The 26,224-nt window shown below is 43.9% G+C and overlaps 1 protein-coding gene and 1 long non-coding RNA gene across 2 annotated transcripts in view; one reads left to right on the plus strand and one right to left on the minus strand.

The window, feature by feature from the left end:
* Positions 1 to 5,862, plus strand: part of SLC27A4 (solute carrier family 27 member 4) — an 83,753-nt gene extending 77,891 nt beyond the window's left edge. Inside the window, exon 13 of the mRNA XM_063936624.1 lies at positions 727 to 5,862. Coding sequence (XP_063792694.1) covers positions 727 to 884 — 158 coding nt within the window. The 3' untranslated portion in view covers positions 885 to 5,862. The remainder of the gene's footprint in view (positions 1 to 726) is intronic.
* Positions 1 to 26,224, minus strand: part of LOC134948565 (uncharacterized) — an 86,759-nt gene that overhangs the window by 942 nt on the left and 59,593 nt on the right. Inside the window, exon 3 of the long non-coding RNA XR_010182974.1 lies at positions 2,709 to 2,829. This is a non-coding gene — a long non-coding RNA (uncharacterized LOC134948565). The remainder of the gene's footprint in view (positions 1 to 2,708; positions 2,830 to 26,224) is intronic.

The raw sequence follows: 26,224 nt of genomic DNA on the forward strand, positions 1-26,224 counted from the left end.
ACTGGAAAATGGTCAAAACCTAACCGTGATTTAACCAATTTGTATAAACAACAGGTTTTGACCATTTTCCAGTGTTTGGGAGCAAATGGTCGATTGTCAGTTGCTCTCATCCATTATCAGATTTTCATTCCAACCACAGATTATCTGACAGATAATTGTATAATGTATGCCCAGTTTAAGAAATGTGTTTTTTTTGGCAAAGAAGGCTCCTGGCACTAGCAGAGGCTAATGAGTTCTGACGTGCCGAGAGGGGCTGTTTGGCAAGACTGCAGCAATGATATATGAGGACACATCTGTAGATCAGTTATTTTAAGATTATGTTCCCTTATCCGCTGGTTTACCATATGTATTTCTCTGTAAAAGAAAAAGAAATTTGAAAATAAATGAGTTTGATGAGCAAATAGTTTTCTCCAATTCAGGGGAATATGGCTACCTCTGATATGGAGTGTTGAAGTAGACTCTTAAAGCCCAATTCAATTAAAGGTGCACGTAAAACCATGTTGCACTGCAGGTGGGGCAGATTTAAAATGTGTGTTTATATTGATTTGTTAAATTAAGCTTGTGTGTTCTGTTATAAAGTAGTTATTCCCAATTGTTTGTGGGGTTTTATTAGTTACTAACTGATAAATGGAATCCTAGAACATTATTAAAAGTTAAAGGTTTTTTTTTATGTATCTTTATTCTGCACTAATCTTATTTCTGATATCCCATCTTACATCTGAATAGGAACCTATAAATTCCAAAAGACAGACATGAGGAAAGAGGGCTTTGATCCTCACACGGTGAAAGATGCCCTGTACGTCCTGGATTCCCAGCAAGGAAAGTACATCACCTTGGACGACGAAGTTTACAAAAAGATCCAATCAGGAAAGCTGAAGCTATAACCTTGATTTTCCCCCTCGGGTGCTGGTCACATGACACAGGTTAAGAGGCCGCTCCCAGCCCAGAGCTGACACGTTCATCAACTGAGATTATAATCACACACCAAAGTATTTCAGCTCAAATACAAACTGGAAAACAAGACAGCTTATCAGGGACACGGGATTGTACGCACAGCTGTTTAAAAGGGATGTCCGTACTTTTTATTTTTTATTTTTTTAATCCGTTTTTAATTTCTTATTTATTTTTTTAGCCCTGCGGGATAGGAATGAATGTTGAGGAGCTGCGGAAGTGCTGTTCTTGTTTAGTCTCCCATTCCATCTTTTTGGTACAGGTGAGACCAGCTATTCTGCATTCCAGGGATATAAGCGATGAAGAAGGGAAATTTGCATGCATGTCCTTCATTTACTTAGAACATACTGTAATTGGAGGAGGAAACGGAGCATGCGTCACTGACTCCTCCGTCCTCAGAAACTAAAACGGAGGTTCAGAAAATGTAGCACATGTTTTGTATTTCATCTGTCGCTCCTAAGGAAGTTCAGCTGCTGTGCCTTGTACATATTAATGGACCGAAAGGAGAATTCTTGCTAGATAATATTTATCCATACAGGACCTCATTCCACTTCCTAATGTGTACAGTGTAGTCTGTAATCATACACCTCTGCCTTTCTACGCGTCCCTTTAGGAGATAAGAATACAGGGCAGACCAATGCCGCAAAATGACCTTTTCACGCTATCCACAACACAAACGGTTAATGTCCCGGATCATCAGCCATGCTGGCACAGCATTCAAGACCACACTAATGTTGGTTCTGGCAGAAATAATGGTTATCCTGCTATTATTATTTTTATTTTTTTGTTATTAGAAACGCAATTTTACTAATAGGTAAAATCCTTGGCGCTTCTATTGAAGTTAAACTGTAGCTTAATAGACATCTGTTCCTTTATGAAAGAATATTTTATTACCTTCACAGATGCGCGTGGAAATGTTACTACGTAAAATATTTTAAACGGTACTGTTTAAAATACGTTAGGAACAAAGATATTCTACTGCACTCCTCACACCTTGAGCAATTATCCCAGGGTGAGCACAAAAGGAAATTTCTCCTTGTGTTCAGATTTAAAGAAATAGGTGCGTTGTTTCATAATAATGAAATATGGTACATGCATTTGTAAATGTTCTTTAATAAAGGAGCTATGTCTGTGAGCTACAGTTTTGCGTCAAGTATCTATACGCTGAAGTTTCAACGGGTTGACCATATTGGGCCTCTGCTAAGTAACGCAACAGAGTCGTACATCAGTGGGGTTCTTGCCAAACTGCCCCCTCCAAACTATGAGAGTGGTGCAATAAATCGGGTAACAAGACATCTCATTGCATACGTATATTCAGCTCCTAAATATACATATAATTGATAGTATGGTCTTGGTAAGGTTTATTTTTCCGCATAGTCCCCATACTTGGCTAAGCATTTGTTCCAACGGTACACCAAGGCATCTATTCCGGCATAGAAGAAATCAGTGTCAAGCGCCTAAAGCCAGGACATGACGGTTTGCTGAACTTCACCGGCGGTTGCGATTTGCCTTTCTTTATTGATTCTTCAATGGTCCAGAGAGATAGAAATCACTCGGTGCCAGATCAGGGTGGTAGGAAAGATGGTCCAGTACCTCCCAATGGTAGCACCGTAACAACTTATGCGTGTGGTTGGCTGGGTATTTCCCAAACCTGTTCCCATGACATGACGTTATCACCGTAAACCCTGACAAGTTGGCGATGAATCTCAGCTGCTGATGTGCCCTTTGGGATGCAGATATCTGATCACACTACGCACCTCAATGTCTGACCATGTGTCCGCCAGCCTCGCCATCCTACTGCTGATGTTGGGACAGTATGACTGGTATGAGGCGCAGTCTAAAGGCCATGTTGGGAAGTAGTGGTCTTCATGCTCTGGCCTAGTGGGAAATTAGAATGAAACAGAGAACATTACACACGTGAGAGGTCTTGTTATCTTACTTATTAAACCACCCTCATATTACTGCTAATTTGTAGTTGTCTACGTTTAGTGCTGGAGAATTCTACAAGAGATTTACACTGGGCATCCTGTCTATAGATCCACACTAAAGAGGTCTACAGTTAATAGGACAACCACTAATGGTAGACCTGCATTAGGTCAACAGGGTCAAAAGGTCGACATGTAAAGGTAGAAAGTTCAAAAGGTTGAGAGGGTCAAAAGGTCGACATGACAGTGGTCAACACAAGTTTTGTTTTATTTATTTTTTTCATTTATTTCAACTTTTTCATACTTTACCAGTCGTGGACTACGACTGGGAATCGCAAGGCACCTTGCTTCACCCGCCATGCGAGGGGACGTGGTACACTAATGAGGCTTGTTTTTGGCATAAAAGTGTCAAAACACCCCAAAAAAAACAGAATAAAAAAATCTGTCCTTCTCCTTTTTTTTTGTGTCACCCATTTCCATGTTGACCTTTTGACCGTGTCAAACTCTGCTGCTGTCTACCTATTTTATGTTGACCTTTTGACCCTGTCGACCTAATGCATGTCTACCATTAGTGGTAGACCTATTGATTGTTGACCTTTTTAGTGTAGACCTAATAATCCACACCCTTTAAACTGGATGAGATGTGTAACATTGAGGGCTGAACTTTGATCCACCGGCATCCAACCTATGCTGCATTCATTGCACACTTTCCACTCTTGACAGCTTGAAAGTCCTCCAGCGTGACAAGGTCTCACCCCCACCGATGTGCTACACTGGTTGAGTACTTCCAAAGTGGCTGCAATTTTCAAGGTTAACAACCACTTTGAAAAGCTAAGGAAAGTGCATGCCGTATATTAAATTTTTTGTATTTTATAAATCCTGCTTTCTTCTAATAATGCGAATCCGCAGCAATATTTTTAAATGTAGTATTCTTCCAATCCTCTGTTGCTGAGACTTCATATCATAAAATGGTTTTGGTTAAAGTGTACCCATTACCTATACAGAGTGGAGGCAGCCATTTTGTCAATAACTAGGAATGCAGCCAGTCAGCAGGAACAGCAGTGCGTTCTCTTTCATGAATATATCCCAACAGTGAACTTAAGGTGCGCTGTTTATGGTTTTAGATGTGGCACCTTCCTTGGATATTCACATTTATTTAATGTTTGTCTGTGCTATGGAAAAATAAAGGCAGTCTACGTACCTTTTCCATCATGTTCCATATTCAGCCTGCAGAGCGTAGCTAAGACTTCTGGAAATGCCTGACAGATTTATGCTCCTACTAAGGTCACTGTAGCCACACTGTCACTTAACAATGCCGAATGCAAGCCTTTCTGCTCATCTTAAGCCATGTCTCAAATATTAATGAGACCGGTGCTTATTGACAGGCTCCGTTCACACCACTGGAGCGCTTCTTGTCCAATATGCATGAGGCATTGGTTTCGGTGTCATTCTGTCTTTGTATCACCATTAAAGTAATGACTCCCGTGCACCACATTACAGTAGATTGTATTTGGTATCCATAGTTATGCTACAAAACAAAATGTCTGCCTTCACTATGTAGACAACAGGCAAAAGGTTGCAGGTGGAACAAAAAAGGTCTACACTAGGGCTGGACAATGTGTGGCTCTAGGTGTTATGGAACTACAAGCCCAGTCATTCTCTACTATTAGTGTGTGCTGGGACTTGTAGTTTCATAACACCTTATCTGCACTGTGGTGTAATTACATTTCACAGACCCTCCACCCTTAGCGGCTGATCTGTTGCACCTGTTACTAGGTATCTATTGCTATTGGCCTGCTGGGAATTGTGCACGTTAAATCAGGCCACCCCCAGACGTTAAATTTGACCACCCCCAGACTTATGTAAGGTACACGTTACATGCATGTCACCGCTTGTCGGAAATCTGGGTGATCATTACCAAGGAAAGAGTGCTCAATTATTTCCTGCTTTAAATGGCTTAAACTAAGTGTGCTCATTACCTGCAACGGTGAAAGGAGCCATTTTGTGGTTTTGTCAGAAATGGACATGTGCCCACCAAATGACTGCTCTGCTGCGTGTACTGTAAGCATGACCAGTCATGTCTAGTTGCTACATCATGACAAGCTCCGTATCTCCATGTAATATATGTAACATATCAAATGTTTGTGTGTGATCTGGGATGTATGACATTGGCATGATCCATTTAGGGCCCTGCTGTGTATCTTTCAGGCAAGTGCATTTATCATATATGTGTGTTCTAATGCATCATACATGTGTGTTCTATTGCAGTACAATAGACCTTCAGGCAGCTAGGAAATGTGTATACACCGCAAAACCAGAGCTTGGGGAATTCTGCCAACTAGTCCATTTCGATAAATAATGGTTTATAATGACATTAACATGAGTCCTTTGGCTACACACAATGAAGGCCATAATTTTTTGGTGTCTACCGGTATTCATGCGAATGTATCCTGTCTTTACTAAAATATGATGCCTATACTGTTTTATGAGAGATTACTAGGCCCTGGTAAATCTGTAGGTTGTACTCTCAGGAATTCTTGGTAGGCACACAACATGGCTGCCTGAATGTGGTAGTTATAAGGTTCACTTGAAACTGAAAAACAAAAATGTAATTGGAAAAAAAATACAATTGGTGCAAATGCAAAATGAAAACATGTTCTGTAACCAATAGCAACTAAGAAACGTCTTCCTTTTCATTGCTAAAAATGATTGGGGAAGATTGGCTCTGGTTGCAGCTGGCCTTTTACAGCTTCCGCCTGGGCACCAGTTTTCATAAATGTAAGCCAAACACTTTATATAACACTATATAAGCAGCGCTCCTATTCCACGCAATATGCTAAGTGGTACAAGCGGTTTGTCGTATGTTAATATGAATATTTCCCCACAACTCCGTCCTGCCCAGTGTTGTGGATCCACACCCTCCTATGTCCTCTTTCACACACTATAGACAAGATTTTCCATATGCAATAAATAATTGTTGCCATTTTTTAGTTGTTGTGTATTATTTGTAACAATCTGTTATTTCTGGTTACCAGTTTTGATCATTTTGAATAACTAACAAAATAATGTCACAAAGCAGCCTAGTAGGAACTCGGCGCATCCTGTTTTAAGTAAGCTCCTTGGGTGGCAATGCCAGGACTGCCAGCGTATGATATGAGCTTGTTTATATACATGCCTGGAACCTGCCTCTGCCACCCAAATGCCAGACAGCCACTCAGTAAGTTGTGCAGGAGAGGTCCTGCCTGGCAGTTATATAGTGAGTGGTGTTTATTATTTTTTGTAGGGGTGAGGGGGGACTTGGGGGTTTCGACCACTGGGACAAGCGTGGGAAGCATCTACGGAGCTGGTTCTAAAGCTACAATCATTCCTCAGCTGTACTTGCTCTCCATCTGCCTCTACGCAGCACTTGGGTAAGTCTGTATCTTGTACAGCATACAATTGGATGGCTCGTGCGTTCATCGCAGGGATTGGTGTTCTCTTTTCCAATTCCTGTCCCGGAAGCGCTGCGCTCCCTTTGCTACCAATGTAGTGTAGCACGGCGCAGGAGTGTTGTCATGTGAGTGACCGCTGTGTGCACCCTTATTGTAGCCCTTTGGGTGACCGGCTGGGACTGTTTTTGGCACCGTATACATTTGTCCTGGATTCCCAGCAACTATGCGCTTTCTAAGCAAACCTCTAGAGCAGGCATTCCCAACCACAGTCCTCAAGGCACACTAACAGTGCAGGTTTTAGTGATATCCAGGCTTTAGCACAGGTGACTTAATAAGTAGCTCTGTTATTTTGATTTAACCATCTGTGCTGCAGCCTGGATATCACTAAAACCTGCACTGTTGGTGTGCCTTGAGGACCGTGGTTGGGAATGCCTGCTCTAGAGGAGGAGTACCACTATATTATGTTCTAGGCAAACCTCTAGAGGAGTACCACTATATTATGTTCTAGGCCAGGCATGTCAAATTCGTGGGCTTCCAGCTGTTATGAAACTACAAGTCCCAACATGCTTTTCTAGTATACTTGTAGTTTCACAACAGCTGGATGACCATGAGTTTAACATGCCTGTTCTAGGCAAACCTCTAGAGATAATATATATGTTCTATATTGTTTGCACTGCTTTTAGTAATGTATGAGGTTTTACCTTTTTTTTTTTTTTTTAGTGGTTTAAAGTAAATTCCGCCATTACGGTCCAGGTGTTAAGGATATCCATGCTTGAGCACATGTGACTTAATTAGTACCTTTGATTTACAGTAATCGTCTGTGCTCAAGCCTAGATATAATTAAAAGTTGAACTGTAATGGCGGGTTGTCAACCTCTGGTTTAAAGGGTATCTAGGGCTTTTTATATCCTTGATTATTGGCTTTTTTTCGATTCAGGACCTACGTTGTTCATCCATAACCTACATTGTCCTTCCATAACGGAACGTATGATGGTTTTGACATAGTGTACCGGAGTATTAATGTATAAACATTTTAAATGTATACAAAATAGGACTTCTTTATCTTGAGTGTTAAAGTACTTACCCTAGTGGTCTCATTAGGACTGGGGAGAGTCCAGTGTTGTGGGAACTGTAGCTCTGCTCTTTTATTGCCAGAGTCTGAGTCGCACACTTTGACCATATTGACGCAGATGGCCAATGTTACAAGTACTGTGCTGGGGTCCTGATTGTTACCACACAACAGTTATTTTGAAAACTGGCTACTGCTGACTCGAAGTTACGCCCTTAGATCTATGTATCCAATAGTTCCAAAGGTATTATTTTCTATTGCTGCTCACTGTAGTAATATAACATACTTTTTGGGGTCCTCCCAGAGAATGCGTGAGCTGGAGATCAGTCTCAGGCTTTCTGCTGCAGATTTTCGGGGTCCCCTCTGAGAACGCGTGAGCTGCTGTTGAAGCTAGAACCTGGTCTTGTGTTTATTGGAATAAGAAATGTAACTGTACCGCATGTGCTGTTGCCATCCTGAGGTGGCCATAGCATAGGAAGACACCCAACTGTACAGGTACCGCCACTGTCCTAGATACATTTGTGGTATATAGCTTCTACTTTGCATGGAGAAGATATGACATCACAGCCCCTGCCAGCGTTACTTGGTCCATTGATAAGTAGGATATTGGCATCCTCTCCCTTTGAGAACTAGTCCCCATGGTAGCAGCTCTGAGGGCCTTATCAATGCTCCTCTTGGATTCTGCAATGCTTGCTAGGAGCCTCAGGAGGTGACGCATTAATGTGTGTAGATACAGCAGCTGTTCCCTGCTGACCCGCAGTTTGGTTACCAGCTTTATGGAGCTGATTTTGGCTTGGGGACGGCCAAGATTAGAGGAACCCGTGAGGAGATGCAGTGGGATCCCCAACTGGCCCTGATTGTACAGTACATAGAGAGGTTAGTGAAGACCCATTAATCTATAAACAGTCAACGACTCTGAAGCAAACCCATTCTGTCAGTCACACTATGATTTTATATATGATTTTATATATATATATATATATATATATATATATATGTGTATGGGGTGAACTAACAGCGCCAAAAAAATGTAGATATAGTTTTTCACAGTATGTCTACTATAGTCCCTTGTGGAAAGTTCTCTATGATACCACTCCCTTCTCTGTATGGGGCGTCTGCTCAATCTCAAATAAAACCTACACTTGTACGTGTGTAGGATAAAAGAATATGGAAAAAGTAGATAAGATCAGAGCGACCACTGGTGGTAAAAAAGTATAAAACTAGAGAAGTATCTTTAAAAGCACAGGCGGGATTTATTCACAACGAACGTAAACAGTTTAAAAAATTTTTGACACACATGTCAATATCTAAAAAAAGGGGGTTATAAAAAAGGGTTTTCTGTTTAAAAGTAAACAGTAAAACATATACACAGAGAAAAACGCATAAAAAGGACATAAAAAGACCTAAATATGTATTAAAAACGGGTCCTTATGGTCATAAAAAATATTGTGCGAGGTATAAATATATCTAAAATTAATTAGAAAAGAGAATTAATGAATAGAACGATCAGCTTATCTTTGGATTTTCAGTAATAGCAGGAATCACCCAACGCGTTTTGTCTTATGTGACTTCATCAAGGGGTAGTGAGTACAGTGGGACATGTCATTTATTTATACCCCTGTGGGTCAGGAAGTAATTAGTGACCTCACTTCCTGTGACAGGATGTAAATTTTAAAAAACGTTATTGTGTTTCAGAAATACAATATAGATAGTCTCTGCATGTGGGGATATTGGCAGCATGCAAAAGCGCCTTAATTGCGCTGAGAAATTGTGTCTAGAAACTACTTAAAAACAGAAATACTTTGTTTACTGAAGTCCGGTTAAGTGACGCGAATTGCGTCATTTCCGCCCCACTTCCGGTGTCAGTGGATCCTTCCCGCGCATGCGCCGGTTGTTGTAAGAGGAAGTGCGGCGGCCATTTTCTTGGAGTCCGTATCTGAAGACCGTTGACCAGGCTGGAACACAGCCCCAATACAATTTTTACTTAATCAGTGTTCTTTGTAAATAAGGACATTAAAATGACACATTTTTAAATGCATTTGCGGTTCCACTGACACTTGTTTCTCCCATCCCTATGTTATTATTTCCGGTGTGGAGACGGAGTCAGCACTTATAAACTGCAGAAATCTATGCATGTGAACTATGAAAAAATGGCCGCCGACATCTGCTTCCAGCCTGGTCAACGGTCTTCAGATACGGACTCCAAGAAAATGGCCGCCGCACTTCCTCTTACAACAACCGGCGCATGCGCGGGAAGGATCCACTGACACCGGAAGTGGGGCGGAAATGACGCAATTCGCGTCACTTAACCGGACTTCAGTAAACATAAAGTATTTCTGTTTTTAAGTAGTTTCTAGACACAATTTCTCAGCGCAATTAAGGCGCTTTTGCATGCTGCCAATATCCCCACATGCAGAGACTATCTATATTGTATTTCTGAAACACAATAACGTTTTTTAAAATTTACATCCTGTCACAGGAAGTGAGGTCACTAATTACTTCCTGACCCACAGGGGTATAAATAAATGACATGTCCCACTGTACTCACTACCCCTTGATGAAGTCACATAAGACGAAACGCGTTGGGTGATTCCTGCTATTACTGAAAATCCAAAGATAAGCTGATCGTTCTATTCATTAATTCTCTTTTCTAATTAATTTTAGATATATTTATACCTCGCACAATATTTTTTATGACCATAAGGACCCGTTTTTAATACATATTTAGGTCTTTTTATGTCCTTTTTATGCGTTTTTCTCTGTGTATATGTTTTACTGTTTACTTTTAAACAGAAAACCCTTTTTTTTATAACCCCCTTTTTTTAGATATTGACATGTGTGTCAAAAATTTTTTAAACTGTTTACGTTCGTTGTGAATAAATCCCGCCTGTGCTTTTAAAGATACTTCTCTAGTTTTATACTTTTTTACCACCAGTGGTCGCTCTGATCTTATCTACTTTTTCCATATTCTTTTATCCTACACACGTACAAGTGTAGGTTTTATTTGAGATTGAGCAGACGCCCCATACAGAGAGGGGAGTGGTATCATAGAGAACTTTCCACAAGGGACTATAGTAGACATACTGTGAAAAACTATATCTACATTTTTTTGGCGCTGTTAGTTCACCCCATACACACATATTTCTGTACTATTTCTTACAGCCGCCTTAAATTGGGCCAGTAGATTCACACAGCATGTTCAGAATAAACGAACGTACAGATAAAAGGAGCAATTTGTGTAACAAAATCTTTAATGAAACCAATAAACCAGAGGAAACACCCACATCAGTTAACCTGGATAATATGTTCTGGGACATTGAGAGACTCCTTGTTAAGGAAATAAAAGCATGGTGGGACATTAAAGGTCTAGAACACTATGTAAGTGTGGATAGAGTCCCCAGAGGTCTTAGGATTTTGAAGCAACCCACTTTTGGTACTGAAAACCAAGCCTTTATGAAAGAATGGGACACCACCTTACACAATTGTTCCATCAACTTAATGAGATTACTCATATCAGAGAAAAAACGCATTTTAGTCAATCTAGAAACGGAAATTAAAGAAACGGAAAAAGGTTTTGAGACCTTCAAGGACAAAGAGGATTTTAAAATCAATGAGAAGGTTCTGAATAAGAAGCTTGAACACATTGAGGACACAGTAATCTGGAATAAAGAAAAAAAGTTCAGCAGGGACAAACAGGATTACGAAAATAATAAAGTGAAAAACTGGAACAGGTTCAATCATGAGGAACCACAAGAACGGAAGGTGAGAAAGGATTACTGGCAATCAGCATCGCAAAAAGGAAAAAGGAGACTATCAAGCCAAGCCCTACAAGAAAGGAGACCTACACAAACCTCAAACAGATTTACAGCACTACGCAAGCTAGACTCAACAGGAGAGGTTTTTTTATCCCAAGGACCAAGTACAAAGGTCAGGGACACGACCACAACCACCAAGGAGGGAGCGAGCTACGCATCACCACGAAAAAGGCACCTAGAAGAAGAGGATGCCGTGGGGGTGCTAGAAAAAAGCCGATTCAAACGGAGGTATCTGCAGTAAAAGATTCCGCACCTAAAGGCATCTTTAATCTATCAAAACATGATCTTACCACGCACGAAATCTCCCTTTTGAACAAAGGGCTATCATTTGCACCCACAAAAGGGATGAATAAATTCGATACGTTTGTAGACCTGAACAAATTTGTGAGAAAACTCACTCTGAAACGCCATTTTCTAAGGAAGGAAGACGCGGTCATAAGAAATTATGACCAATCTAAATCAGGATTAAGACCGATCTCGAAATTCTACCCCCTGGAATCTAAGGGAAACAACATAGGCATGTTTTACGACTTAGTGGTAAAAGACCTATGTGAGGCTGAGATCCAACCAATTAAAGAGAAGAATCTAACCAACAAAGAAAGACAAGCAATCAAACAAATCCAGGGAAATAAAGACATCGTTTTAAAACCAGCTGACAAAGGGGGGGGGCTAGTGATCATGGACCGCACGGCATATATCATGGAAGCTGAAAGACTACTGGGAGATGAATCATCCTATAAACCACTAGCAGCAGATCCAAAAGAATTGTACGTGGAGGAACTTAGAGCCATCCTCCTCAAAGGCCTCAGGAACGAGACACTTACTAAGGAGGAATACCAATATCTCCTTAGCACTAACCCCGTCACCCCCATCTTTTACTTTCTCCCAAAGGTGCATAAATCTATGACTAATCCACCAGGGAGGCCAATAGTGGCAGGAATTGACTCCCTAACATCTCACCTGTCAGAATACGTGGATATCTTTCTCAGAAAATATGTCATGGACCTACCTGCGTATCTCAAGGACACTACATCAGTTTTGAACCTAATGGAATCACAAACATGGAAAGATACTTACAGGTGGGCCACTGTAGATGTACAGTCTTTATACACGTGTATCAAGCATGACCAAGGGATTCAAGCATGCAACTTTTTTATGAGAAAGGACCCTTTTATCAAGGACGACCACCGGATTTTTATTTGTGATATTATGGAGTTCATTTTAAAACACAACTATTTTAAATTTCAGGACCAATTTTATCTCCAGACCTGCGGGACAGCGATGGGAACAATTTTCGCGCCTAGTTTCGCCAATCTCTTTATGGGCCACTGGGAAAATGATTATATTTACACGGATCATCCCTTCAACACAAAACTAATATTTTATAAAAGATTCATTGATGACATCTTGATTATTTGGGACGGAGATGAAACCTCACTCAATAACTTCCTCGTATATATATCCGATAATAACAGGAATTTGAAATTCACTTCCAATAACAGCACGGAACAGATAGAATTCCTAGACCTAATACTGACTCACCAAGGAAAGGAAATCATCTCGAAGAACTTCATTAAGAAGGTGGACACAAATAGCTATGTCCACTATCATAGCAACCACCATAAACAATGGAAGAATAATATTCCCCTTTCTCAGTTTACAAGAATTGCACGCAACTGTACGAAGACGGATGATCGTGATGCCCAACTGACAATCTACACAGAGAGATTTAAAGAGAAAGGATATCCTGAACGTATTACAGCATCTGCCAATGCAAAAGCAAAAACCCTGGAAAGAAACAAACTCCTGGAATACAAACCTAAGGAGAATGCTAAAGACACGGTTAGATTCATCACCACCTACAGTAAACATGATAACCTGATTAAACAAACACTTAAATCACACTGGAACATATTATTAATGGACCCCATCCTTAAAGATTACCTACCAACTGAACCGCAAGTTGTTTTCAAGAAATCACAAAATTTAAAGGACCTTCTTGCACCAAGCATGTTAAAGAACTACGACACTCCAAGAAACACACTACCAAAATGTGTGGGATGCTTCAAATGCGGTCACTGCAATATCTGTAAATTTGTGAACCCCAACAGGAAAACCTTCAAAAACACGGGTGACACTAAGGAATACAAAATCAAGCACTTCATTAATTGTAATACATGCTCCGTCATATACCTTTTGGAATGCTCATGTAAAATGAAATATATTGGAAAGACTAAAAGACCACTGAAAATCCGCATACAGGAACATATAAGGAATATAAAGAACCGGGTCCAAACTCACGCAGTTTCCAGACACTTCCTACAACATCACGGTTCCAACCCAGAAGAACTCACGTTCAAAGGTCTGGAATTAGTGGCACTAGGAGAAAGAGGGGGGGACCTCTCCAACCTCCTGTCAAGGAGGGAAATGTTTTGGATACATGAATTGAAATCCCTTCATCCGAATGGACTGAACGAAGGCTATGAAATAGCCCCCTTTCTATAAACGTAAGCTTGATCCTTTGAACTCCTGATTTTATCCGCACCTCCTTTTTCCAGCTCAGTCCGGGTTGGAATACGGAGCATTGGGCACCCCAACCTCTGGACCACTTCTTCCACTACCCTAACCACAGATTACAGTCATACCACACTGGATATGCCCAAATTCGTTCGATCTTGGAAGCCAAGCAGTGTTGGCCCGGCCAGTACTGGGTATGGGCACATCCCAAGAATACCGGGTACTGTAATAATAGTTGGAACATGGGTCAGTGCTCTTTCTGCAATATCTGTCCATCCTCTACGCTTTCTCCCCCCCACCCCCCCCCCTATAACCCCCCCCCCCCCCTTTCCCCTCCCCTTTTACCCACAACTAATTTATATTTCATGTAATCAAATTCAATGTTCATATGACTTTTTAAACTATGCATAAGCATTTATGAATCCTATTGTAATGCCACTCTCACCAAAAAATTTTCCTTCATCCAATATAAAACTGTATGTATCTATGTGAGCCCATAGAAAATACCTGATGCCGCAAAAAATACGTCAGTTTACCGTTCGCATCAAAGTACTTTTTGATCTATTGATTAGTATTGTGATACACAGCCCCAATACAATTTTTACTTAATCAGTGTTCTTTGTAAATAAGGACATTAAAATGACACATTTTTAAATGCATTTGCGGTTCCACTGACACTTGTTTCTCCCATCCCTATGTTATTATTTCCGGTGTGGAGACGGAGTCAGCACTTATAAACTGCAGAAATCTATGCATGTGAACTATGAAAAAATGGCCGCCGACATCTGCTTCCAGCCTGGTCAACGGTCTTCAGATACGGACTCCAAGAAAATGGCCGCCGCACTTCCTCTTACAACAACCGGCGCATGCGCGGGAAGGATCCACTGACACCGGAAGTGGGGCGGAAATGACGCAATTCGCGTCACTTAACCGGACTTCAGTAAACATAAAGTATTTCTGTTTTTAAGTAGTTTCTAGACACAATTTCTCAGCGCAATTAAGGCGCTTTTGCATGCTGCCAATATCCCCACATGCAGAGACTATCTATATTGTATTTCTGAAACACAATAACGTTTTTTAAAATTTACATCCTGTCACAGGAAGTGAGGTCACTAATTACTTCCTGACCCACAGGGGTATAAATAAATGACATGTCCCACTGTACTCACTACCCCTTGATGAAGTCACATAAGACGAAACGCGTTGGGTGATTCCTGCTATTACTGAAAATCCAAAGATAAGCTGATCGTTCTATTCATTAATTCTCTTTTCTAATTAATTTTAGATATATTTATACCTCGCACAATATTTTTTATGACCATAAGGACCCGTTTTTAATACATATTTAGGTCTTTTTATGTCCTTTTTATGCGTTTTTCTCTGTGTATATGTTTTACTGTTTACTTTTAAACAGAAAACCCTTTTTTTATAACCCCCTTTTTTTAGATATTGACATGTGTCAAAATTTTTTTAAACTGTTTACGTTCGTTGTGAATAAATCCCGCCTGTGCTTTTAAAGATACTTCTCTAGTTTTATACTTTTTTACCACCAGTGGTCGCTCTGATCTTATCTACTTTTTCCATATATATATATATATATATATATATGCGTGTGTGTGTATACACACTCATACACACACGCAGGTGCGTGCTCATTCGCTGTTGCTCCAGTCGTGCCAAATAGCAGGGACGAGCATCTTTCTTCCTTAAAAATATCCATTTTAATTGCATAAATAAAACGAATGGGAGCAACATGCCCGATTCTCACTATGCGACAGAGGCTAGATCGGGACATAGTCAGTATCGCAAGCACACTCAGTATGTGCTTGCGATACGGACTATGTGCGATTTTGGCTAAGTGTCAATTGTGACTATCTCTTCTACAGACAGCGGGACAGTCCCCAAAAAACGGGACTGTCCCGCGAAAATCGGGACAGTTGGGAGGTATGTAAACGTAATACGTTCTGAATTTGCCGGAGGTGCGGGATTTCAGGCAAGAATGCTCGTCATTTTAAAGCAGCAATCATTTACAGGTTGAAATTGAATTGAGAGGCAAATGAAAGGGAAAAAAAGATGACACATTTAACAATGTAATAACCCCAATAGCTGGCACTATCAGAAAAATTTAATTCTTTATGCTGGACATTTATACAGCATACTTGGCTACTCTCCCAGGCGTGACCACAATAACGCAATCACAGAAACCACTCTCCCGTACAGTCTCCTTTGACTTGTCGCACCCCATGATGCGTCCTGTCCCCTGCACTGCCCAATGCTATGCCGATCTGGCTGCCGTCTCCTGGAGGGGACAGCCAGAAAGTCGGCAACTACAGTATGTTATGTGCAGACCTTTTGCTTACACTTGCTGGTTGCACAATAATCAATGCAGTATGCTTAGAGATATAGGGGCAGTGCTTTTCTTCTGGAAAAACTGGTTTTGGAATGCCTGGAGGCGTGACATGGAGGTGGAGCTTTGGTGCGTGGAGCATCAATGGGGCCGTAGCCTGGGTTGTTGTGTTTTTTTGTTTTGTTTTTTGCTTTGTTTTTTTCATTTTGTCACTGGCTGCCTCATCTGGAGGGTATCCGGTCTCTACGCCGATAAGACTGAGGTCGTCAGTGTCTAAGTCGACTACTATTGGTCGACAGTAACTAAGTCATCAGGGTCTCTAGGTCGACAGGTCAAAAGGTCGACATGAGTTTTTTTTTTTTAAATCTATTTTTGAACTTTCTTTTTCATCCACTAGGGGTCACTGGAGTACTCTTGGGATATGGACGGCTTCCGCAGGAACAAGGCACTGAATATTCAAATTTAGAACTCTCCTCCCCTCCATATCCCAGAGTACCTCAGTGTTTTTTCTGTGCTCATAGTAGTAACAAGGCTTGTGTGGAGCTTAAACCACACTTCTTTTGAATATTTTTATACAGCACATCCCTTCCCAGTTTCTGTAAAAACGTGGGTCCGGGACAGTGCCGCTGCACGGAGGCAGCGCATGGCGTGTCTGTCCTCACAAAGAGCACCCTCACAGCCACACGCAGCCCACTGACTGCTGCAAGAGCTGGACGGAGCTTACAGATAGAAGCCCCGTCACAGCCATCGCTACTGGAGTCAGGTATGCTGGGGGGACGGGGCGGTCAGCGCACGCTGCCGCCCCGCTGTGTGGGGACAATGTTCACAGAGCCGGCCGCCGCTGCGCCCGCCTCTCCTAACAGGCCGCCCCGGCAACCGCTCCGACCAGCGCCGCCATGTCCGCTCCTCCGCCGCTAAGACCCGCCGGCCGCCGCTGCAGGACCGCTCTCCACTACAGCGCTCCCCGGCTCGCTGCACCCGATCTCGGCCTGCCGGATACCCGCCCCCGGTAACTCCCGCTCAGACAGCGGTACCCGAGCCACAGGGGGGGAGAAGAAGGGGGGGACAGTAAGGCGGCATGGATATCATTGACACTGCGGGGGTTACAATAATGACATAGGCTGTTAAGCCTATATTAACGGGTTCCTTTGCTGCACTAGTTAAAGGTTATAAGATATACCCTGCACTGTGATCAGGACTGAAAGCATGGCATGGGGGCCATTTTAACCATGCTTCCTGTTTCTTCCTGTTGTGATTCCAGAACATTCCTGTACTACATCTCTACTACACCGGAAGGCACAGGGGTGTTAGTGGGAATTTGGGATCAGATTTCATATAGTACCTGCGTGCACTGCACTTGGCCAGATATATATATAGAGACACCTTAGTACTATTTTACGGAGTCGTGCAAGTTGTCTGTCTTTGTGTATTGTATTGTCTGTCTGCATAATGAGTAAGGCACCAGCAAAAATAAAAAAGCAGTTTCCCTGCCATGTTTGTAAGAGTGTGTTACCGGATGGATCTACCACATGTACAGTATGTTTTGTGGATTCAGCTACGAATACAATTTCGGCTCCGGTTTCCAAGCCGGTTTCATCCCCGGACACTCCATGGGCTATGCTAGCAGATGTCATGGCTGGATTGCAATCAGAATTGGCCGCCACTCGACAAGAGCGGGAAGCGGCAAGATCTGAGTCTAGGGTGAGACCGCTAGAACTACCGGAGGGGTCTCAGCCTTGCCAAAAGTCCAAGTCCATTTTGGGTAGTAGGGATAAATTTCATTTGTCTTATGATTTACCAGTTTCTGCTTTGTTGCATTCTGACGATTCTATGCCAGACCTCATTGCGCAAGATGAAGGTGAGGCGGGCGAAGTAGACCAGCAGTCAGATAGTGACAATTTTGACAGCCAAGGCATTGATAATCTCATCAGAGCGGTGCGTCAGTCTCTGAAGTTTACAGAAACTGAGGAGCCTCTGACAAATGATGAAGTCGTCTTTACTAAACGACAGAACTCCAATGTGTTTTCCTGTTTCGGAATCTCTTAATAAAATGTTACTAGAAACACGAAAGAATCCGGATAAGCGTTTTTCTATGCCTCGCAGATTTAAGTCTAGTTACCCGTTTCCAGAGTCTGTGACGGCTACATGGGAGAATCCGCCATTGGTGGATTCATCTGTGTCTAAACCTACAAAGAAATGAACCATACCAGTACCAACTGCTACTACGCTTAAAGACCCTTCGGACCGTAAAATAGAAGCTATGCTAAAGTCCATGTATATAGCAGCAGGAGTGTTGCTTAGACCTGGGTTGGTTGGCATTTGGGTAACTAAGGCGCTAATGGAATGGATAACAGACTGCCCTACCTTATACCTTTATATCACCTTATACTTCTCGCTGATCAAATCTAGGAAGCTGCTGATTATCTATGTACAGCTTCTACTGACGTCTGTCAGCTCACTTCTCGCCTTTCATCGTCGCTAGTTACAGCACGACGAGCACTCTGGCTGCGTTCTTGGCAAGCGGAGGTCAAAAGAGGTATAGAGGCGTTACCTTACGGTGGCGAGAAGTTGTTTGGTCCTGAATTGGACAAATGGATTTCTGAGGCCACGGGAGGAAAGTCTGTTTTCTTACCATTGCCTCCAACGGTACCTAGACGGAGATACTCTGGCCCGGCGTTCAAATCCTTTCGGCCTCAGCCCTTTCGAGGCCGTGGTAGAGAACCAGCCACGCCTGGTAGACGAGGTCGAGGGCGTGGTTTCCAACAAACCAACACCAGTCGTCAAGACGCTAAGGTCACCGACAAGCCAGTGGCATGACGGACTCCCAGCCCATCTTGGATCTCCAATTGTGGTAGCACGCCTTCAGACGTTCCATTTGGCGTGGTTCCAGACGTCCACAGATGGGTGGATCCGCAATTTAGTGTTAAAAAGTTACAAAATAGAGTTCGACTGTCTCCCGCCACTGCGGTTTTTCAAGACAGGACTGCCTGTGTCGGACGACAAGAGGGCGGTTCTGCAAATTGCCATTCAGTCTCTGCTGGATTCAGCAGTTTTGGTTTCGGTCCCTGTACACCAACAAGGGGGTATATTTACTAACATTCGTAATTCTCCCGATTTTGGTGGGAGAATAATCACGAATGACATCGAAAGTGTAAAACTGCAACTTTTTGAATTTATTACGACTAATTTACTAAGCTGTCGTATTCTGCATTTTCTTTTGTTCCGATGTCATTCGTGTTTTTTTTTTTTTTTTTTTTTTTTACGGCAATGATTAGCAAAATACTGCCGACTTTTTCTAAATGAATCTCGGCCGGATCTGTGTGATCCGTGCTGGGGTTCATTTTTTTTTTTTTTTTTTTTAAATAAGCACTGTAAAACTGTAAAAAAAATGGCGTGGGGTCCCCCCTCCTAAGCATAACCAGCCTCGGGCTCTTTGAGCCGATCCTGGTTGCAGAAATATGGGGGGGGAAATGACAGGGGTTCCCCCATATTTAAGCAACCAGCATCGGGCTCTGCGCCTGGTCCTGGTTCCAAAAATACGGGGGACAAAAAGCGTAGGGGTCCCCCGTATTTTTAAAACCAGCACCGGGCTCCACAAGCTGGACAGATAATGCCACAGCCGGGGGTCACTTTTATATAGTGCCCTGCGGCCGTGGCATCAAATATCCAACTAGTCACCCCTGGCCGGGGTACCCTGGGGGAGTGGGGACCCCTTCAATCAAGGGGTCCCCCCCCCAGCCACCCAAGGGCCAGGGGTGAAGCCCGAGGCTGTCCCCCCCATCCAATGGGCTGCGGATGGGGGGCTGATAGCCTTTTTGTAAAAGTGTAAGATATTGTTTTTAGTAGCAGTACTACAAGGCCCAGCAAGCCTCCCCCGCATTCTGGTACTTGGAGAACCACAAGTACCAGCATGCGGCGGAAAAACGGGCCCGCTGGTACCTGTAGTACTACTACTAAAAAAATACCCCAAAAAAGACAATACACACACACCTTGAAAGTAAAGATTTATTACATCCATCCACACAAACATACATACATACTTACCTTATGTTCACACGCAGGTCGGTCCTCTTGTCCAGTAGAATCCATGGGGTACCTGTTGAATAAATTATACTCACCAGATCCAGGGTACCAGGCTCCTCGGATAATCCTTTTGTAATCCACGTACTTGATTAAAAAAATAAAACGGAGACCCGAGCCACGCACTGAAAGGGGCCCCATGTTTTCACATGGGTCCCCTTTCCCCGAATGCCAGAAACCCACTCTGACTTCTGTCTAAGTGGGTTTCTTCAGCCAATCAGGGAGCGCCACGTTGTGGCACCCTCCTGATCGGCTGTGTGCTCCTGTACTGACTGACAGGCGGCACACGGCAGTGTTACAATGTAGCGCCTATGCGCTCCATTGTAACCAATGGTGGGAACTTTCAGGTCAGCGGTGAGGTCACTTTCGGTCAACCGCTGACCTGAAAGTTCCCACCATTGGTTACAATGGAGCGCATAGGCGCTACATTGTAACACTGCCGTGTGCCGCCTGTCAGACAGTACAGGAGCACACAGCCGATCAGGAGGGTGCTACAACGTGGCGCTCCCTGATTGGCTGAAGAAACCCACTTAGACATCAGAGTGGGTTTCTGGCATTCGGGGAAAGGGGTCCCATGTGAAAACATGGGTCCCCTTTCAGTTCGTGGTCGGGTATCCGTTTTTTTATTTTTTCAAGTACGTGGATTACAAAAGGAGTTACCGAGGAGCCGAAAACACTGGATTATGTGAGTATAATTTTTTCTACAGGTACACCATGGATTCTACTGGAGAAGAGGACCGACCTGCGTGGGAACATAAGGTAAGTATGTGTATATGGAGGTGTGGATGGATGTATTAAAGTTATACTTTCAAGGTGTGTGTGTGTTGTCTTTATTGGGGTATTTTTTTAGTAGTAGTACTACAGGTACCAGCGGGCCCGTTTTTTCGCCGCATGCTGGTACTTGTGGTTCTCCAAGTACCAGCTTGCGGGGGAGGCTTGCTGGGCCTTGTAGTACTGCTACTAAAAACAATATCAATCACTTTTCACAAAGGCTATCAGCCCCCCATCCGCAGCCTATTGGATGGGGGGGACAGCCTCGGGCTTCACCCCTGGCCCTTGGGTGGCTGGGGGGGGACCCCTTGATTGAAGGGGTCCCCACTCCCCCAGGGTACCCCGGCCAGGGGTGACTAGTTGGATATTTGATGCCACGGCCGCAGGGCACTATATAAAAGTGACCCCCGGCTGTGGCATTATCTGTCCAGCTAGTGGAGCCCGGTGCTGGTTTTAAAAATACGGGGGACCCCTACGCTTTTTGTACCCCGTATTTTTGGAACCAGGACCAGGCGCAGAGCCCGATGCTGGTTGCTTAAATATGGGGGAACCCCTGTCATTTTCTTTCCCATATTTCTGCAACCAGGATCGGCTCAAAGAGCCCGAGGCTGGTTATGCTTAGGAGGGGGGACCCCACGCAATTTTTTTTCAAAAAATTAACACTTTCCCACCCCTTCCCACTGATAGGCATGCACGGATCTCATGGATCCGTGCATGCCTATCCAATCACGGCTCAAAAAAGCAGGTCTGTTTTTTTATAGCACTTTTTTACGAGTTGTATTTTTTCACGGCAGTGTTTTTTTTTTTTTTTGGCTTTGCACTTCTTAGTAAATGACCGAGATTCATACTTAAACAGCCGCGTTTTGACCGATGGTGTATTCATTCGTATTTTTTTTGTTGGACTTCAAAAAAAATACGAATGCCCTCATCACTGCCGAGATTTGAGTTTAGTAAATGACCGAGATGACACTTTGAAGAAAAAACGGCATCTCGGTCAAAATCGGGACCTTAGTAAATATACCCCAAGGTCAGGGTTATTATTCCAGTCTGTTTGTGGTACCAAAGCCGGATGGCTCGGTCAGGCCAATGTTGAACTTGAAGGGCCTCAATCAGTACGTCACTTACTACAGATTGAAAATGGAATCTCTGCGGTCAGTAATTGCGTTGCGCTCGATCTCAAGGATGCGTACTTACACATTCCGATTTGGCCACCTCATCAGAGGTTCTTGCGGTTTGCAATACGGCAGAGCCATTACCAGTTTCAGGCTCTACCGTTTGGCCTCTCGTCAGCGCCTCGGGTATTCACCAAAGTGATGTCTGTGATGGTAGCTCATCTCAGATCCCTGGGAGTGATAATAGTTCCGTACTTGGACGATCTGCTCATCAAAGCTCCGTCTCAACAGATGCTCCTGCAACATGCGTTGCTAACATACGATGTACTAGTTCAGCGCGGTTGGATTGTCAACTTCAAGAAATCACATCTGATTCCGTCTCAACGACTGCAATTCCTAGGTATGATTCTCGAGACGGTAAATCAAAGAATTTACCTACCAGAACAGAAAGTACAGATCATTCATCATCTGGTACAATTAGTGCTCAAGCCACGCACAGTCTCTGTACATTTGTGCATTCGCCTCTTAGGCACAATGGTGGCGGCTTTCGAAGCGCTTCAGTTCGGAAGATTTCACTCCCGTCCTTTTCAACTGGATGTGCTCGCACAGTGGTCGGGCTCGCATCTGCAGATTCACCACAGGGTGAGGTTGTCGCCACGGGCCAGAGTATCTCTACTCTGGTGGCTCAAAGTACACAATCTAACCGCAGGGAAACTGTTCGGCGCCTGGAATTGGATAATTCTAACGACGGACGCAAGTCTCAAAGGTTGGGGAGCTGTAGTTCAAAATTGTCAGCTCCAGGGTCTCTGGGCGGATCACGAAAGATTGCTGTCTATAAATGTCCTGGAACTCCGGGCAATTTACAATGCGCTACGACAAGCAGTGCACATGCTTCGGTCTCAGACTGTCCAGGTGCAGTCAGACAATGTGACGGCGGTCGCATACATCAACAAACAAGGAGGAACGAGAAGCCGCATGGCAATGCGGGAAGTAGCTCAATTGGGCCGAGCATCACCACGTGATATTGTCGGCAGTGTTCATCCCGGGAGTGGACAACTGGGAGGCGGATTATCTCAGCCGTCGGGATTTTCAGCCAGGAGAATGTGCATTACATCCAGAAGTGTTTCACTTGTTGGTCCAGAGGTGGGGTTACCCTCAAGTGGACCTGATGGCATCTCGCCACAATCACCAAACGCCCCAGTATGTGTCCAGAACGCGAGATCCAAAGGCAGTGGCGGTGGATGCTCTCACAATCGCGTGGCCGTACAGCCCCGTGTACCTGTTTCCACCGTTTCAGCTGCTCCCTCTGTTGCTAAAACGGATCAAAAGAGAGTCCGCCACAGTCATTCTAGTGGCGCCTCATTGGCCTCGGAGAGCTTGGTTCTCGGATCTCCGCGGTCTACTTGCAGACGATCCTTGGCCGCTCCCACTATCCGGACCTGTTACAACAGGGTCCGTTCCTTTACCCCGATTTAGCGCGGCTGCGTTTGACGGGGTGGCTGTTGAGACTGCCCTCTTAAGAAGATAGGGCATTCCAGAATCTGTTATACCAACCATGTTACGTGCAAGGAAGCCAGTTACGGCAGCTCATTATTACAGAATTTGGCGTGCCTATATAGGTTGGTGTGAAGATCGGAAGTTTCCGACATCATCTTTCAGGTTATCCCGTCTTTTGTTATTTCTACAGACGGGGTTAGATGGAGGACTGCGTTTATCTACACTAAAGGTACAGGTCTCTGCTTTGTCAATTTACTTTCAAAGATGATTGGCTCTATTGCCGTCTGTACACACTTTTCTGCAAGGTGTCCTCAGAGTACAGCCTCCATTCATTCCACCTACAGCGCCATGGGACTTGAATCTGGTTTTAGCTTTCTTACAGTCTTCATATTTTGAACCCTTACAACAAGTGGATATTAAGTTTCTCACTTGGAAAACAATTTTTCTACTAGCCTTAGCTTCGGCAAGGCGTGTTTCAGATTTGGGTGCCTTGTCATGCAAGCCACCGTATTTGGTGTTTCATGATGACAGAGCGGAACTTCGGATGAATCCCGCTTTTTTACCAAGGTAGTGTCATCTTTTCACATCAATCAACCAATAGTAGTTCCTGTGTTAACGGGAAATTCTGGAACTTTGGATGTGGTACGCGCATTACGCATCCCGAACGTCTACAGTTCGCAAGACGGATACGTTGTTTGTTCTCTATGATGCTGCCAAGATGGGTTGGCCAGCTTCTAAGCAGACCTTATCCAGATGGATAAAACTGACCATACGTCCGGCTTACCTTCATGCTAGGTTACAGCAGCCTACATCAGTAACGGCTCATTCCACACGTTCTGTGGGAACTTCATGGGCAGCTGGTCGTGGGGCTTCTACGACGCAGCTTTGCCGTGTGGCTACATGGTCATCAGTGCACACGTTTGTGCGCTTTTACAAGTTTGATACGTTTGCGGCATCAGCATCTAGCTTTGGCCGTCTAGTGTTACAGGTGCCAAACTGCTCTCCCGCCCACGGGGGAAGCTTTGGTACGTCCCAAGAGTACTCCAGTGACCCCTAGTGGATGAAAAAGAAAATAGGATTTTGGTACTTACCAGGTAAATCCTTTTCTTTGAATCCATAGGGGGCACTGGACGCCCACCCAGAGCAGTTATACCTGGTTTGTGGTAAGTTGAGTGGATCTTATGGTAACACATTCTCACCAACTGGTTCAAGGTTTCAAGTTCTATCGGTTATAGTGCCAACTGTTTAGTTGTCAGTCACGTTATGTGTCAACTTTATTGTTGTCCGTTATGTTATATGTAATTCTCCATTGTCAACCTCTCTATAGCTCCTGTTTGGCTCAGTAAAAAACACTGAGGTACTCTGGGATATGGAGGGGAGGAGAGTTCTAATATTCAGTGCCTTGTTCCTGCGGAAGCCGTCCATATCCCAAGAGTACTCCAGTCCCCCCTATGGATTCAAAGAAAAGGATTTACCTGGTAAGTACCAAAATCCTATTTTTTCATACTTTACGATCCACGTGGACTACGATTGGAAATGGTAATCTGGGCCTAGCGCAGCGGTAGTGGAGTGAGGCACCTTGCCCAAAGCATGGCGAGTGAACGCGGTGCACTAATTGGGGTTTCCGGTAACTGTACGGCGAAAATGACACCAAAATTTTTTTTTAAACTCATGGCGACCTTTTCACCTGTCGAACTAGAGACCCTGTCGACCTAGAATCCCTGTCACCCTACACACTGTCGACCTTCGATACCACACCCATCTGGAGACAGTCATTTTAATGATATGTGAGGTGCATGGGGAATAGGAGCCGAGAAAGTGCAAGTGAAGTGGGGAGGAGAGCGGAGGACCTCCAGAAGATTTGTCCTTTGCTTCATGCCAGCTGAGCTCAGAGCCGATAGAGCATACTTACCTACTTTACATTTCTCCTCTCTGGGAGAAGCCCGGAGAGGAGACGCTGCAGAAGACTTCGGGGGGCTGGGCCGTGACATCATCAAACCCCACCCCCAAATCGGGAAACGCCACGATTCACGGGTCTGCGGTAAGGTGGTGGGGCTAAAATGACACGATTTGCATCATTTTAACCCCTTCCCCACGGACCCGCGAATACGGGAGATTTTCTCCATCCTGCCTGCATCATTAGGGTGTGAGCAGGATGCGGGAGACCTGCCTACTCTTCCGGGGGTGCGGCGGGCTACCCCAAAAAACAGGAGCCTCCCGCAGCTTCCGGGAGAGTAGGCAAGTATGCGATAGGGATAGCTTCCGGGAGAGGCTTGCCCGCCACACGCTGCGTTGTCTCCATTACTGATGACGTCAATTTTGAAAAGACCTTCAGGAATGTTGTTCCGGTGCACGTGTATCACAGCTTGGAGAGTGATATAATGGAGAGAGATAAACTACCAACCAATCAGCTCCTGTCATTTTTTGTAACATGGCAGTTAGGAGCTGATTGACCGGTGCTTTATCTCTCTCCATTTTATCTCACTCCAGGGCTCAGTACATCTGCCCTCCAGTCTGTAAAACTCTCCAAGCTTTGATACATATGCTCCAAAATTTAGCTGCAGTTGGATAGTAGCCATCAAACTACAAACAACTTTTTGTGATGCACCTCATCAAGGGCATAGCTACCATAGGTGCAGGCAATGCAGCTGCTATGGGGCCCAGAGCTGAGAGGGGCCCATTTTCCCTGTCAAAGTTACATGTGTTATAT

The sequence above is a fragment of the Pseudophryne corroboree genome, chromosome 8 (assembly GCF_028390025.1).
Source record: "Pseudophryne corroboree isolate aPseCor3 chromosome 8, aPseCor3.hap2, whole genome shotgun sequence".
Taxonomy (NCBI): Eukaryota; Metazoa; Chordata; class Amphibia; order Anura; family Myobatrachidae; genus Pseudophryne; species Pseudophryne corroboree.